This window comes from Protopterus annectens, chromosome 5.part1 (assembly GCF_019279795.1).
Source record: "Protopterus annectens isolate FY-2018-M chromosome 5.part1, PAN1.0, whole genome shotgun sequence".
Taxonomy (NCBI): Eukaryota; Metazoa; Chordata; order Ceratodontiformes; family Protopteridae; genus Protopterus; species Protopterus annectens.
In genome coordinates this window covers 361,079,761-361,094,250 of record NC_056736.1, presented here as the reverse complement: position 1 = coordinate 361,094,250, position 14,490 = coordinate 361,079,761, and the positions used below count along the sequence as shown (strand labels likewise).

General features: G+C 43.0%; 1 protein-coding gene across 1 annotated transcript in view; it reads right to left on the bottom strand.

The window, feature by feature from the left end:
• Positions 1-14,490, bottom strand: part of APBB1 (amyloid beta precursor protein binding family B member 1) — a gene marked incomplete in the record, with an annotated part of 1,507,904 nt that overhangs the window by 816,487 nt on the left and 676,927 nt on the right. Inside the window, 1 exon segment of the mRNA XM_044073035.1 lies at positions 13,356-13,502. Coding sequence (XP_043928970.1) covers positions 13,356-13,502 — 147 coding nt within the window.

Below are 14,490 nucleotides of genomic sequence, written 5' to 3'. Positions count from 1 at the left end.
GTGAATACTCTGGCAGTAGATAAGCCAAAGGGCAATGCTGAGAATTGATAGTGCTCTGATCCTGCAAGAAATCTGAGGTATCTTCTGCAGATTGGTCGAATGGGGACGTGCAGGTATGCCTCCTTGAGATCTAGAGTTACCAGCCAACACTCCTTGCCCAGCATGGGAAGAAGTTGCTGTAGGGTCAGCATTTTGAATTTTGGGACAATGATGTATGTATTTAAGGTGGACAGGTCGAGAATTGGTCTCCAACTTTTTCCTTTCTTGGAACTAGGAATAGTCTGGAGTAGAACCCTTTCCTTGCTCTGCTGTTGGCACTCTTTCCACAGCTCTCATGTTTGTTAACTGCATTATCTGTTGTAGAGCCTCTGTTTTTGATTTGGAGGTAGATTTGGCATTCTTCTTTGACTGGTAAAGTGTGGAAGTGGAACCGTAACCTTGATCTATGGTTTGTAAAATCCACTTGTCTTTTGTTATATAGTGCCAGTTCTTTGAAAATAAGGTTAACTTTCCGCCTAGAGGAGCTGCTATTTGTTCCCTGGTAGGCGGATTTAGGTTAAGTCACTGTGGTTGTGTTGATGTAGTGGCAGAGGTTGTGTCTGTGCCTCTGTTGTTACCTTGCCACTGTCGTCCTCTGTAGGCACCTCCCTGGATTGGTTTCTGCCTCTGGAACGCCTATTCCTGCCCCTTTGAAATCTTGTGGAGTCAGGAAAGGACCAATTTTGGCAGGCCAGTTCCTGCTAAACCTTGGGGTTGAACCTGCAAGAAATCTTTGACCGTTTGAACAGATTTTGCCTTTTCTTCCATTTTCTTCATAACCTGCTGGGCAGGTGTACCAAACAAACTTGTCTTATCCATAGGAGCATCTAGCAACTTAGCTTTAACATGATCCGTAAAGCTTGCTCCTTTAGCCATGCATGCCTTCTTATCACTGTGCCAGTCATGGCTGATCTAAATGAAGCCTCCAGTGCATCATAGCCACATTTTAAGGAATGGTTACTAACCTGTTGTATGTTATTTACCATTTCTATTACATATTTCTTATCAAGAGATTCATCAGTGGTTAGCTTTTTAGTTAACTGATCAAGCATAAACTCTTGGTATTGTATCATGTGAAACTGACAGTTTAAAGCTCTAGCTAAGAGAGTAGCTGAAGTGTAGACCTTTTGCCCCATCTGTCTAATGACCTTGCTTCCCTTTCAGAAGGAATAGGGTTTTAGCTATGGTCGCGGCTACTGCCTTGGGACCCTGGGATATAGTTTCGGGTCTGCAAGTGGGGCCTTGTAAAGGTGGTGATGAGTGTCTGGCACCCTGTAAAATCTGTCTGGTTTGGCAGGGGCTGGAGGTAAAGAATCTGGTGCGGAGCAGACATCATTGAAAGCATCATCCACCACAGAGAGAACAGGAGGTATAGCTAAGGGTCTGTGCTGTGGAAGGTGCAGAAAGGTCCTAAGTCTTTTCTGGAGTCTGAAAAATCCTGTTGCTGCCATTGGAACTGCTCGCATGGCATGTAAGGTTTCCCAAAGGAGAATTCTTCTGGTGGGGAAGCAGCTGGGATGGATTCTTCAGCATCAGAGTCTTCAAAATTGGAGAAAGGAGCCTCTGGCTGATCAGTTATGTCTGATTCATCGGCAGACTCATCAGAGGACACTGGCTCAGGGGCTCTGCCCTAGGTCTCTTCTCTGGGGCTGAGAGGCCCTGTCTGGGTGAGATTGAGATCCTCTAATTAATGAAATTAAATCTTCTGCCAGAGTAAGCATTTGAGAACTAGAGGAGGGCCTGGTTGTAGGAGTTTAACAGGCACTGTTTTAGTAGTCTTTGCTGCTTTAGCCCTGGCGAAGGCCTTAATGGACATGGCTGCTGGAGGCCTAGCAGCACCACGTGCTGGGGTAGAGACATCCAAGGGAATGGTGTCTGATAAGTCAGTGGCAACCACCGTAGTGGATAAAATTTCTGAGGCCGTTTCAAGAGTGGTAGCAGGGGCCTCAGTTGTAGAGATAGATTCAGCTGTACTTTGATCAGTTTTCTCGGTTTCGGCCGAAACCGAGACACTCGCGGTTTGCTTAACCATGGTTTCGGCCGAAACCGCGGACCGCGAGTGTCGGTCTTTATCTTTGCATTTTTTGGCAGATTGGGTAGTCGGAGGATCCGACGGCATAATGTATGCAAAAACAGAACCGAAAAACTGTTCAGCAAACTCCGACTGACGCCTAAGCGTTCGTCGGTTGAAAGAAGCACAGGCCGAACAGGCTGCTACGTCGTGGGCTGGGCCTAAACAAGGCAGACAATAAGAGTGGAAATCTTTATGAGGTATTTGTTTCCCACAGGTTAAACAATTATTAACTTTTTCTGACATCGGCTGAGGCAAGAAAGAGTCCCCAACGGGGTACTTAGCTTTAGAAGTCTTCGAAGTAGTATTCGGTAGAAGTAATCTCTGGATCCGACCGACCGGCACTTGCGAACAGCTTCTGCTTGGCCACGCGGCAAGAAAGACTGAGGAAAATGGCGTCGGCTGATGCCTTTATACCCGAAGACCAACAGAGATGACGTCGGGTGAAGTGTGACATCAGCCGAAGCCGGACCCGGACTTTGGAATCCGGCCGACTGAAGGGCTGCCTGACGACAGGACAACCCAGTTGTTATGACTGCAGATGCATCCATGAAGGACATCAAACAATTGCTCTGATTTCCTGATGTCCTTGGTTCTGTCCAGGTAAAAACCTAGTTGTCTGTGTACATCCAAGGAATGCAAGATCCTTTCCCCCTTATTTTGAGGACTGGGGAAAAAAGTTGGCAAGTGAATAGTTTGATTTAAAGCCACTTTGGAAACCACCTTAGGCATGAAAGTAGGATCAGTCCTTAAAGACACCCTGTCTTGATGAAAAATAATATAAGGTTCCACAGCCATGAGAGCTTGCAACTCCGAAACTCTCCTGGCAGAGGTCAGAGCTAACAGGATGGCTGTCTTCCAAGATAAAAACTTGATGTCAGAAGTGGCAGCAGGCTCAAAAGGAGGTAAGGTGAGTTTTTCCAAAACATAGTTGAGATCCCAAGCAGGAATGGGATTAGATCTAGGGGGCCTCAAGTTCTTGGCTCCTCTGAGAAACTGTCTCATAAGCTGATGGGAAAAGATAGGAGGGTCTGTATTATAATGAGCAGAAATAGCAGAAGCATGGATCTTTATGGAAGAGAAAGAGAGACCCTTATGTAAGAGGTCTGTCAGGTAAAGTAAAATCAGAGGAATGTTATGAATAAGAGGATCTGAATCCTGAGCCTGCATCCAGGAGCAAAATCTTTTCCATTTTCCTGCACAAGATTTTCTAGTGCTAGGACGTCTGGCTTCTAAAATGACATCCATAACCTGCTTGGGTAGGAGAGAATGAATCAAAGACCCTGGATTAACCAGGCCGCCAGGTTGAGAGTTTTGACATGGGAGTGCAGAACCTGACCCTGGTGCTGGGACAGAAGGTTCGGAGTCTGTGGGAATACCCAAGGGGGCTCCAGACAAAGGTTTTTCAGAGTTGGGTACCAAAATTGTCGAGGCCAATTTGGGGCCACAAAATTATCATCTTGGGCTTGTCCCGTTTGATCTTTAATAACACCCGTGAAAGAAGAGGTAGAGGCGGGAAGGCATACCCCGAGAGGTTTCTCCAACTGAAAGATAATGCATCCACTTTCCAAGCTAGTTCGTGGAAAGTCCTGGTGCAAAAGATCTGTAGTTGATGATTGAGGTGGGATGCAAAGAGGTCTATGTGAGGACATCCCCAGACTGCTGTAATCATCCTGAATATTTCGGTGTCCAGCATCCATTCGTGTGGATCCGAAAGGTTTCTGCTCAGACTGTCTGCCAGGAAGTTTTGCTTCCCTGGTAGAAACTGAGCTTGAAGGTCGAGTTTGCAAGCTAGAGCTGTGTTCCATAGATTCATGGCTAGTCTGCAAAGGGGATAGGAATGAGATCCCCCTTGCTTGTTTATATACCACATAACTGTGGTGTTGTCTGTCCGTATCAGTAGCTGTCCTGGTTGTAGAAGATTCCTGAAAGCCAATAGAGCGTTCTGTACGGCTAACATTTCCTTTAAATTGATATGCAGGAGCTTCTGATCCTTTGTCCAAAGGCCCTGCAGACAGTTGCCCTGAAAATGGGCTCCCCATGCATAATCTGAAGCGTCCGTGGTTAGTATCTGAGTGGCTGGAGGCACACTGAAGGGTTTTCCTATGTTTAGAGTACATGCCTTGGACCACGAAAGGAATTCCTTTTGGAGACAAGGCAGGACGGTGATCTGCATGTCTAAACTGTGGCAATGCTGAGACCATACACTTTTTAGGTACCACTGAATTTTCCTCATATGTAGTCTTGCATATGGTACGAGAAGGATGCAGGAGGCCATGTAACCCAAAGCCTGCAGGAATTTCCTTGCAGAAAGCGGAGTTAAAGTTGCCAAGGTTTTGAAAGTTGAAGCCAGCTGTGATTGTTTTTCGGATGTCAGAAATGCCATCTGGGTTGTGGTGTTTAGAAGAGCACCCAGAAAAGTTATCTGTTGTGAGGGTGTCAAATTTGACTTTTTTATGTTTACAGAGAATCCCAGGAACTTGAGAAGGTTCTGAACAAATTCTAGATGCTGGAGTAAGATGTCCTTGCTGTCTGCCTGAATTAGACAATCGTCCAGATAAGGGTAAATTTGAATTCCCTTGAGTCTGAAATAAGCTACTACTGGAGCCAGGCATTTGGTGAAGACCCTGGGTGCAGTAGACAATCCAAAGGGCAGTGCAGAGAATTGATAGTGCCTCGATCCAGCCCTGAACCTGAGGTATTTTCTGCATTCCTGCCTGATGGGAATGTGTAAATATGCCCCCTTTAAATCCAAAGTTACCATCCATGCATTTTTGGTCAGCATTGGAAGTAGCTGCTGTAGAGTAAGCATCTTGAATTTTGGTATCTCGAGAAAAGTGTTCAAGACTGACAGATCCAGAATGGGTCTCCATGAATTTTGCTTTCTGGGGACTAGAAAGAGTCTTGAGTAAAAACCTTGTCCCATCTCTGAAAGTGGAACCAGTTCTATGGCTTTCATAGCCAAGAGAGCCTCCACCTGGTTTAAGGCCTCTAACCATTGATGTTTTGGAAGATCCGGCCATCCGCTTGGTCTTGGTAGGGTATGAAAATGGAATTTGTAACCTCTTGAAACCACATCCAGAACCCACTTGTCTTGGGTTATATGAGTCCAGTTTGGGTGAAAAAGAGAAAGTTTTCCTCCGAGTGGGGCTTCCAGGCAAGAAGTTCCTGCAGCCCAACAGAGGGAGTCATTGAGCCTGTTTTCTATGAGCTTGCGACCTGTCCTCTCCTCCACTAGGGGTGGAAGCAGTCCACTGTCTTGGTCTATAAGAGGCTTGCATTTGAGGCCTTCCTCGGGAGCGTCTGTATCTACCCCTCTGAGGCCTGTCTGAATTGGGAAAGGACCAATTTTTGTAGGCCAATTCCTACTAAATCTGGGTGGCTGTACTTGTAAGAAATCTTTAACTGTTTGCATGGATTTTGCCTTGTCCTCCATTTTCTTTATCACCTCTTCAGCCTTAGGTCCAAACAAAACATTATGCTCAACAGGAGCATCCAATAACTTAGCTTTTACTTGATCTGGCAAGTTTTGTTCCTTTAACCAAGCATGCCTTCTAATGACTGTACCAGAGGCAGCAGCCCTACAAGAAGCCTCCAAGGCATCAAATCCACAGTGTAAACCATGTTTCCCAACTTGTTCAGTGGCATGCAGATCATGTAATTCCTTATCATCTGCACAGGCAGAAATGGAAGTTAGCTTTTGTTTCAAAACAGACAGAAGAAATTGCTGGTATTTCAGCATATGAAATTGACAGTTTAAAGCCCTAATAGATAAAGTAGCAGAAGTGTACACTTTTTTGCCCCATCTTTCTAAAGATCTGGAATCCTTCTCAGTGGGAATGGGGTTTTTAGCAGTAGCGGCCTTAACCCCCTTAGGACCCTGAGAAATGGTTTCAGGATCAGCAGTAGGATTCTTGTATAAAAACTGGTGGGAATCAGGAACCCTATAATATCTGTCTGGCTTAACAGGAGCTGGAGGAAAAGAGTCCGGAGTTAAGTTAGCCTCCGAAAAAGCATCATCCACAATATACAAAAATAGGAGGGATAGCCAGGGGTCTATGTTGGGGAAGAAGAAAATCCCCAAGTCTTTTCTTAGATTCCGAGTACTCCTGTCCTTCCCAGTGAAAATGTTCCCTCATTTCATGTAAAGTTTCCCCAAAAGAGAAATCCTCAGGGGGAGAAGCTGAAGGAATGGATTCCTCAGCATCAGAATCCTCATAAGGAGGGAAAGAATATTCCTGGTCAGAAGAAGAAACTGAAGAAACAGAAGCCTGATCAGAGGAGTATTAATACACTTCCTACCTTGGCCTTTTATCTGGAGGGGGATGTGAACCCCTAATCATAGTAAGTAAATCCTCCGCCATCTTAAGTTAACTGTTTCTGAGACTTGGGTGCCGGATCAGAAGAGGCCTGAGCTGTAGTCTTTGATTTGGAAGGAGTCTTTGCCTTTGGCTTTGCCTTTATTAGAAGCTGAGTAGGCCTGAAAACCCCTTCGGAAGCCGGTACCTGCACAGCGGCTCCAGACCCATCCGAAGAAGCATTGTCCGAAGGTCCTGCAACAGAAATATTCAAAGGCCTAGTTGGCTCCTCATGGGAGTCCGTTTCAGCCATCGATTCCGAAATGGCTGACGACAGGGGCTGCAAAAGTGCCTCACTGACGATGGCTGAACCTGAAGCTGGCTCTGCTTGTACAATATCGTCCGATTTGGACCTCGGGAGGCCTGTCTTTATCCTTGCGTCGTTTGTGAACTCTGGTAGCTGGAACCGAATCAGACGACATTCTGTAATTAAAGCACCTACCGAAGTAATGAAATGCAAAATCGTACCTTCGTTTAATTGTACGTTGATTGAATCTAGCACAAAACAGACAACTAGCTACGTCGTGGTCAGGGCCTAAGCAAGGAATACAGTAAGAATGAAAATCCTTATGCGGTATTTGCTTCCCTCATGAAATACAATTATTAACTTTTTCTGACATTGGACTGGAGCAAGAAAAACGTTTCCCCAATGGGGTACTTAGCTTTGAGTAGGAGAAGAAAGTCTTCAGACTGAAGTACGTTTAGCAAAAATTGTCAGGAGTCAGCCGACCGGCAAATGAGAACTGCTATCACCGCACGGCAAGAAAGACTGGAGAACATGGCGTCGGCTGTCAGTTTTGTATTCCTGGCGCTCTGGCGTCAGGGAGCATGGCTGAACAGCCAACGCCGGACCCAAACTTTGGGATTCTGGCCGACCGAGGACTGCCTGCCGGCAGGGGAGAACCCTACAGTCATGACTGCAACAGTGAAACACAATGAACATCATGCAAACCAGTACGAATTGCAGGAGTCGTCATTACTGGGCACATTGCGGGTGTTGCTAAGAGCATTTCTGGCTGACATCAAAGACTGAAACAATGCTAATTTCATGAACTTTAATCACACTTTGATTTAGGAATGGGGTTCATTCCCAACATGGTATTAAAAACCCAAAAGATATGGAGAAATTAAAAAAGGGAGATATAAAATGTATAAGTATTAAAAACTCTTGGAGCAACCTCATGTTTATCAGGATTGGACACAGGAATGGTTAAGGAGAGGTGAATTTAAGACAAAAGGTTAATATTGGTGGCCTACGGCAGTGGACTAAATACATGTTGGTTTACAAAGTCCATTGAACACATGGGAGAAATAGACAAATGCAGGTTTTGTAAAACAGAATTGGAAAACAGTCACACGTGTTGCTGCTGGTTGTGATATACTAATGTATAATGTGTACACTGAAAGGCATAATAATGTGGCAAGACTATTGCATTTGGGGATTGTGCAAAATTATAATATTGCAGTAGCTGAAAAACACTAGAAACATGAGCCACAAATCATTACAGAAAATGATGAAGTTTATATCACATGGGATCACCTATTATCAACAGTTCAAAAAATAAATGCACGAAAACCAGAAACAGTAGTCCATGAAAAGAAGACAAAAGTAGCTTTGATCATTGAAACTGCTACACCCAGTGACTATAGTGTCTTACGTACAGAGAAACACAAAGTCATAAAATACCTTTTGCAGGCAGAAACAAGGGCAATATGGAATAACAATACCAAGACAGTTCCAATAGTAGCAGCAGCAATGGGTCTTATAAAAGAGAATTTACAATCGTATTTAAATATGTTACGGATACATGTGGCTCTGTATGAATTGCAAGAGGAATCATTACTGGGCACATTGCGTGTGCTGTGAAGAGCACTTTTGGCTAACATCAAAGACTGAAGCAATACTAATTTCATGAACTTTCATCATACTTTAACTTAGGAAAGGGGTCCTTTCCCGTCATGGTATTAGAAACCTAAACGACTTGGAGAAATTACTTTTACAGAAGAATATATGTCAGCATTAAGCAGCTCAAACAGAAAAAAAGACACTCATTTGATCTTTCTTTTGTTACCAGATTTAAAACCTTTTCCATTTGGAAGTGTGAGATTTTTTTGTTCCACTCTCCTGTCATACCTATCGCACTCCCTCTGAAAAAAAGGTGCATATATGGTATTAAAATCCTACCATAAACTGTTTTAGGTTTTTAGGGTTTGCACATTGTGTGGGGTAACTTGTGGCGATTGCCCTTTTTCAGATGAAAAAGAAAGGAGAAATGGTGTTACCTGGGCCAAAACAGAGACACCAGTAGTACTTTTGGTTTGTCTGTGATTTTTTCAGAACCCTCAGAATCACAGAAAAGGTATTGAAGGCATAAAGGAATTTCCCTTTCCTAACAGACTGATAAGGTATCGATTTTCAAATCCTCTGGGCATGACGATTTGGAGCTGAACAGTCTGAGTAGCCTGTAAAGAGTCAAGGGAAACTGGTCTATTTGGGAATTACCTCATTGATGGGCAATCTGCATAAAGACCCTCTGTTCATCATCAATTCGTGAAGGTCTGTCATGGATATGCACAAACTACCTGCCACTGTGTTCATCTCTGAGGGGATTTAAACCACCTGAAGGAAGACACTATGCTATTTCTAAGGCTAACATTGCCAGTCTGCAGAGATAAGATCTGCAGGCTCTTTTGTTGACTTGCCACATCACAATGGTATTGTCTGTTAGAAATGGAAAGGGGCCTGGAGACCAAAGGTGATGCAAAGGTTGCCTCAAGGCTTTCTTTTTCTTGGCATTTACGTGATTGCTGCTGTTTCAATATACTTGGGCTCTGATGTTCTTGGAAGATGCCAACCCCCAAGCCAAGACTGAAGTATCTGTGGAGACATCCTGGTTGGGAGAGAAAGAGAGACACAATGGGATTGAGTGACATCTGGCTAATCCACCGAAGGATTTCCTTTTTTATGAAGGGCAAGAGAACGATTGGGAAGTTCAGGTGCGGTAATGCTGTATCCAGACTGATTTGAGATACCACTAAATCCTCTTTATATGAAGCCTGGCAAAAGGTATCATTTGAACAGTTGAAGTCATGTTACCCCCCAGGATCTCCGTATCTCTCTTGCAGAGGTTAATTCCAGAGGAAGGAGAGACTAGATAAAGGAAACACACTGCATTTTGTCCTGAGGGAGAAATGTTGTCCGAGAACGTTTAAGCGGTACCTTAGGAACACCAGATCATGAGAAGGTTGAAGGACAGACTTTTTCAAGTTTAGGATGAAAGCTAGAAGAATAAAATGATACATGGTAAAGTCAAGCTCTTGAAGGAGGCTATCCTTCGAAGAAGCCTGAAAGAAGAAAACTATCTAAGGTAAGGTTATATATGGATACCCTGGAGCCTGAGAACACTATGACAGGGGCTAGACATTTTGTAAATACCCTTGGAGTTGTAGAAACACCAAAGAGCAAAGCAGAAAACTAAAAATGAGATTGTAAGGCACAACATCTTAAGTATTTTCTGTTATCTGGATGAATGAGAGTATGAAGATGAGCATCCTTGAGGTCTCAGGTCATCAGGGAGAGCTTGTGGAAAGATCACTGGAAAGAGAAAGACTGGAGATTCTTGAATGAATTTTGGCACATGTAAGAAAGTGTTAAGGACTGATAAGCCCAGAGTTGGCCACCAGATATACCCTCATTTATTGAGACTAGGAAAAATCTTGAATAGAAACTTCCTTCTTCTCTTGGACTTGGAGAACTATTTCAATAGTTAAGCAAATACCAAAATCCAACACCACAGACGGACATAGGCAATAATCCAAAATGAAAAACAGCAGTGCTGAATTGCAAAATATTTGAATCCAGAGAAGTTGAAGCTGAACACAAAATACATACTCAGGTTTTGAAGCAGATGCTTTTTCGTCAGTATCAAATCTTATTTTGATACTTCACTGTGGATACAGTTCCTACAGTATTGGCCAAACCAGAGGAGTTTGTTTTGGGAGCACGTCAGATTCCAGAAAGGAATGGAGAGAGGTTCTGAGCTGATTTGTAGACATTCTCTAGAAAACTGAAAATCCATTTGTCTGAGGTTAATAGTTTCCAAAGGGGCAGAGACTGAAAGTTTCTCTGAAAGACTGGGAGGGGATTGGCCGAGGTGGAGGGGACTGAATGAAAAAGTGGACTGACAGTCACAAACTGGAAGATTTGTCAGCAAAGAAACCCTTAGGTCTTTTGAAATCTATTTTGGGGTTGTCCTACAATTTTTTGAGAAATGTTTACCCTTTTGCTGGGATTTTTGGTCCTTGTGAAAAAAAAAATGGTCCTGTCTTAAGAGTGTTAGTTGCTTTGGAATTTAGGAACCAGTGAAAGAAAAAGCTGCTTAAAGTCCTGCATTATTTTTATTCTTTATTGAATGTTTTTTTTTTTTTTAATCTCAGCAGCAGCTGAACCAAAAATATTCTCTCTGTCCAATGATGCATCTAACAACTTAGCCTAAACCCTGGGGCAGACATAAGCACAAGTATCTTCCCAGTACAGAAACAGTAGCTGCAACACTGAAAGAAACATCAACTGCATTGTATCTACAGTTTCTAGAATGTTCTGCTAGCACAGTAGCAGAGCTGAGTAAGGACACACGAGATTTACTGCAAGCAAGTGGAAAATCAGAGATTAGCTTGTTCATACTCATACAGTTCCAAAGGGACAGTGGAAACCAAGTCATACAAGTCTGATAGTTAATGGCACAGAAAGAAAAGGTAGCAGAAGTGTACATTTATTTCCATACCTACCTGTAACACTACTACCCTTGTTAATGGTCGAAGCATTGTTCAAGTGAAGAAGCTTGGATGCTTTGTTAGACAACAGACATGACAACTGGATATGAAGAAGTAATTTTATACAAAAAACTTGTGGGTATCTGGTACCTTACAGAACAATCAGTTTCTGGGTGGCTGTTGTAACTCAGAGCTAAGGCCAGCTGTCAAGAAAGTGTCCTGTCGTGCCAACACAGAAAGAATTCCTAAGGGTTGGGGAACACCCATTTTAAGCAAGTCCTATCTTTTTGATGTCAGAAACTCACTTCCCTTCCCAATGAAAATGAATCATCTTTAAAATGGTATTCCCAAAGGACAATTCTTCTAAGGGGGAACCGGGGGGGGGGGGTATACTCATCCTCTGGTTTGAATCATGTTGGAGAATGGATTTGAGAGGAACAAACAGATCCACCTCAGAATCTGAATCTTCTTCCTAAGAAGTGTCCGTAAGTCTCTCTTGAGAAGAACAACAAGCAGTGGACAAGAAGAAAATGAGGTTTTAAGTATATTAAGAGTTTTATACAGGCCCTGAGAGAAATCAAATCACACCATTCTTTCTATGGGTCAACTGGAGAAAGAGCAGCAGGAGGAGAATAATGCTTGGTCTTTTGCTTCTTCTTTTGGGAGTATTGGTAGACATTAAATGAGGATGGAGCTTTCATAACAAGCACCCAAGTCTTCTGGGCCCTAAGAAATGATCAGCAGAGGTTCTCCCCACGCAATCTAACTGGCAATCTGATCGGTCATACGAGATGTGCCATCAAGCTACTCCTTGCTGGATTCTACTGGAGTTATGACAGCAGCAACAGTAGAAACTGAATGGCCTGTGGGCTCATCATGCACCACAACAGAAATGTTCAGCTTCAACTGGATAATTAAAACTTCTGGAGTTCTAGAAATCTTCAGCTTGTTTTGCAGCTGTTAAGAGATGTCCAGTTTTGAAGAATTAAGAGGTCGCTGTGCTACCTGCTACTTCTTTTAGTCCTTGGTTTTCCAAATACATTTTAAGAAAGGCAAAGGAACTCCTAATGGTTTTAGAGTCAAATGTTTTACAGTTAAAACACTCCATTATGTTGTGATTAGGACCAAGGTAAAAAAGACATTTAGTATACTGGTCTCTGTAAGGAATCTGTCTACTGTAGTCACATTTACTTTTCTTACCTGGCATAACAGGAGAATTTTTTTTGACTTAAATTATGTGAAATTAAGAAAGGTTGCGAGTGAGGATACTTACATGCCCAGTTGCAGTGGAACCGGCACAGGCTGCATGGTTAACAAATCAACTGGACAGAAAGTCTCTCTACTTCGACTGGCGGCAATAAGGTTCTGAGGAACTTTGTACCCATATGTCCCTTAAGTACCAGCATGCTTCAACACACCTGGGACATGAGGCGGACACATGTGACAAGAAGGTGCCTAAGCTTTGGTATACTGGATATATGTAGAGTATCCTTTTGCAGGAACCTTCCATATATGAGCAATACCGCAAAAGTGATCAAATGACACAGACAGCACTCAAGACTATATGCAAAGAACAGAGCACCATTTAGTGAGGTAATCTGTACTTTAAGCAAGCTGGCAATTAAATTCTGGGTCAGACTTTAAGCATCTAGAAAAAAATCCTCCACAACTTAAAAGACCACCTTTCTGAAGACACGCTTCAAATTCTCCTGGCACTGTACCCCCTTTCTTTATTTCCAAATATGTGTGATAATAATGAGACGCAGACTAGGAGATACCCATTTAATCAACAAGACTCAAATTTAATGGCCTTTTAGCATGTTCAGGTGGATGCTTAGAAAAAAATATTAACAATTCTATGGCATACCTGAAGACAAACCTCCACACTGGGCCTCTTTGTTACACAAATCCACTAATACAAACCAATCTGTTTCTACATACTCTCATCACACTCTGTTACCAGAAGACAGATTTTTTTTCACTTTTATTCACCTCCAGTTATGTTATGATTAGCTGAAAGATACAACTCCCTCCTTCATTCTATGATATGACACAAACTCACAAAGCTGCCTTAGCCATACAAGTAAAACTCCTAGGAGTTTAACAATACTCACCTCTCCCCAGACACCGACAGTATCATGAAGATTGGTTTTGTGGTATGACAGTTGGCGAATACAGTTATTGACAGCTACACTACTTTTTCCAGGAGCCAGGTCTTCTTCAGACATCTCTACCCAACCAAGGGAACGGACTGCAAAAACCTTTTAGAGCAGACGAAAATCAAAAGCAATTATCAACTCAAAACTACAGGGGAAACACTGCATCAGAAAGCAAGCAAAATCTAATGCAACATAATGGTACACAGCATCAGAATCAAATATTTAAATTCAAAAGGCAGCATGGAAAAGTACAGTTGTGTACACTTACCATAAATGTAGATGCTCAAGTGTATTCACTGTTGCAGTCATTACATTTGGGGTAATCTGCTGGCAGGTTGCCCTCAGTCGGCCTGATTAACAAAGTCTTGGGTCCTGCATTGGTTGCTGTCCCTTCTTCCATGACATCAGGTCGTCAGGGGTATAAAACATGCAGCCAACACCATTACATCAGTTTTTCTTGCCCCAGATGTCAGGTGCCCCACAAATGGGGAGCAAATAAAATTAAAAACAAAAAAATATACCTCCAATCCCAAAAGCAAATACACCAAAATGGCTTTTAAGCATAGTGAAAGAAAGTAGAGGTATAGCCAAAGAAAAACAGGGGGCTGGAGGGAGGGTAACCAGGACTGCAACAGTGAATACACTCGAACAGCTACATTTATGGTAAGTGTACACAACTGTACTATGTTCTGCATGTTTCACTGTTGCAGGCATTACATTTGGATAGATTCCCAAAGCTATGGTTGGGTGGAGGGAATTATACAGCATTAGGACCAGCTATAAGGCCGTGCAGGACAGCAGCGGCAAAGCCAGCTCTAGATTTAGAGAAAAGTGGTAAATGGTAATGTTTGGTGAACGTATGAACTGAACTCCAGGTAGCAGCTTCTAGAATGTCCCTGGTAGGAACACCTCTGAGAAAGGCTGTAGAAGTAGATGCAGCCCTGGTGGAATGGGATCTGATCCACTGGGGGATAGTTTTTCCATGGTGCATATAGCAGAAAATGAATACAATGGCTTATCCAGTTGGAAATGGTTTGCTTTGAAATAGCCTTTCCCTCTGCCCCTGCAGCAAATGCCACCAGCAGTTCAG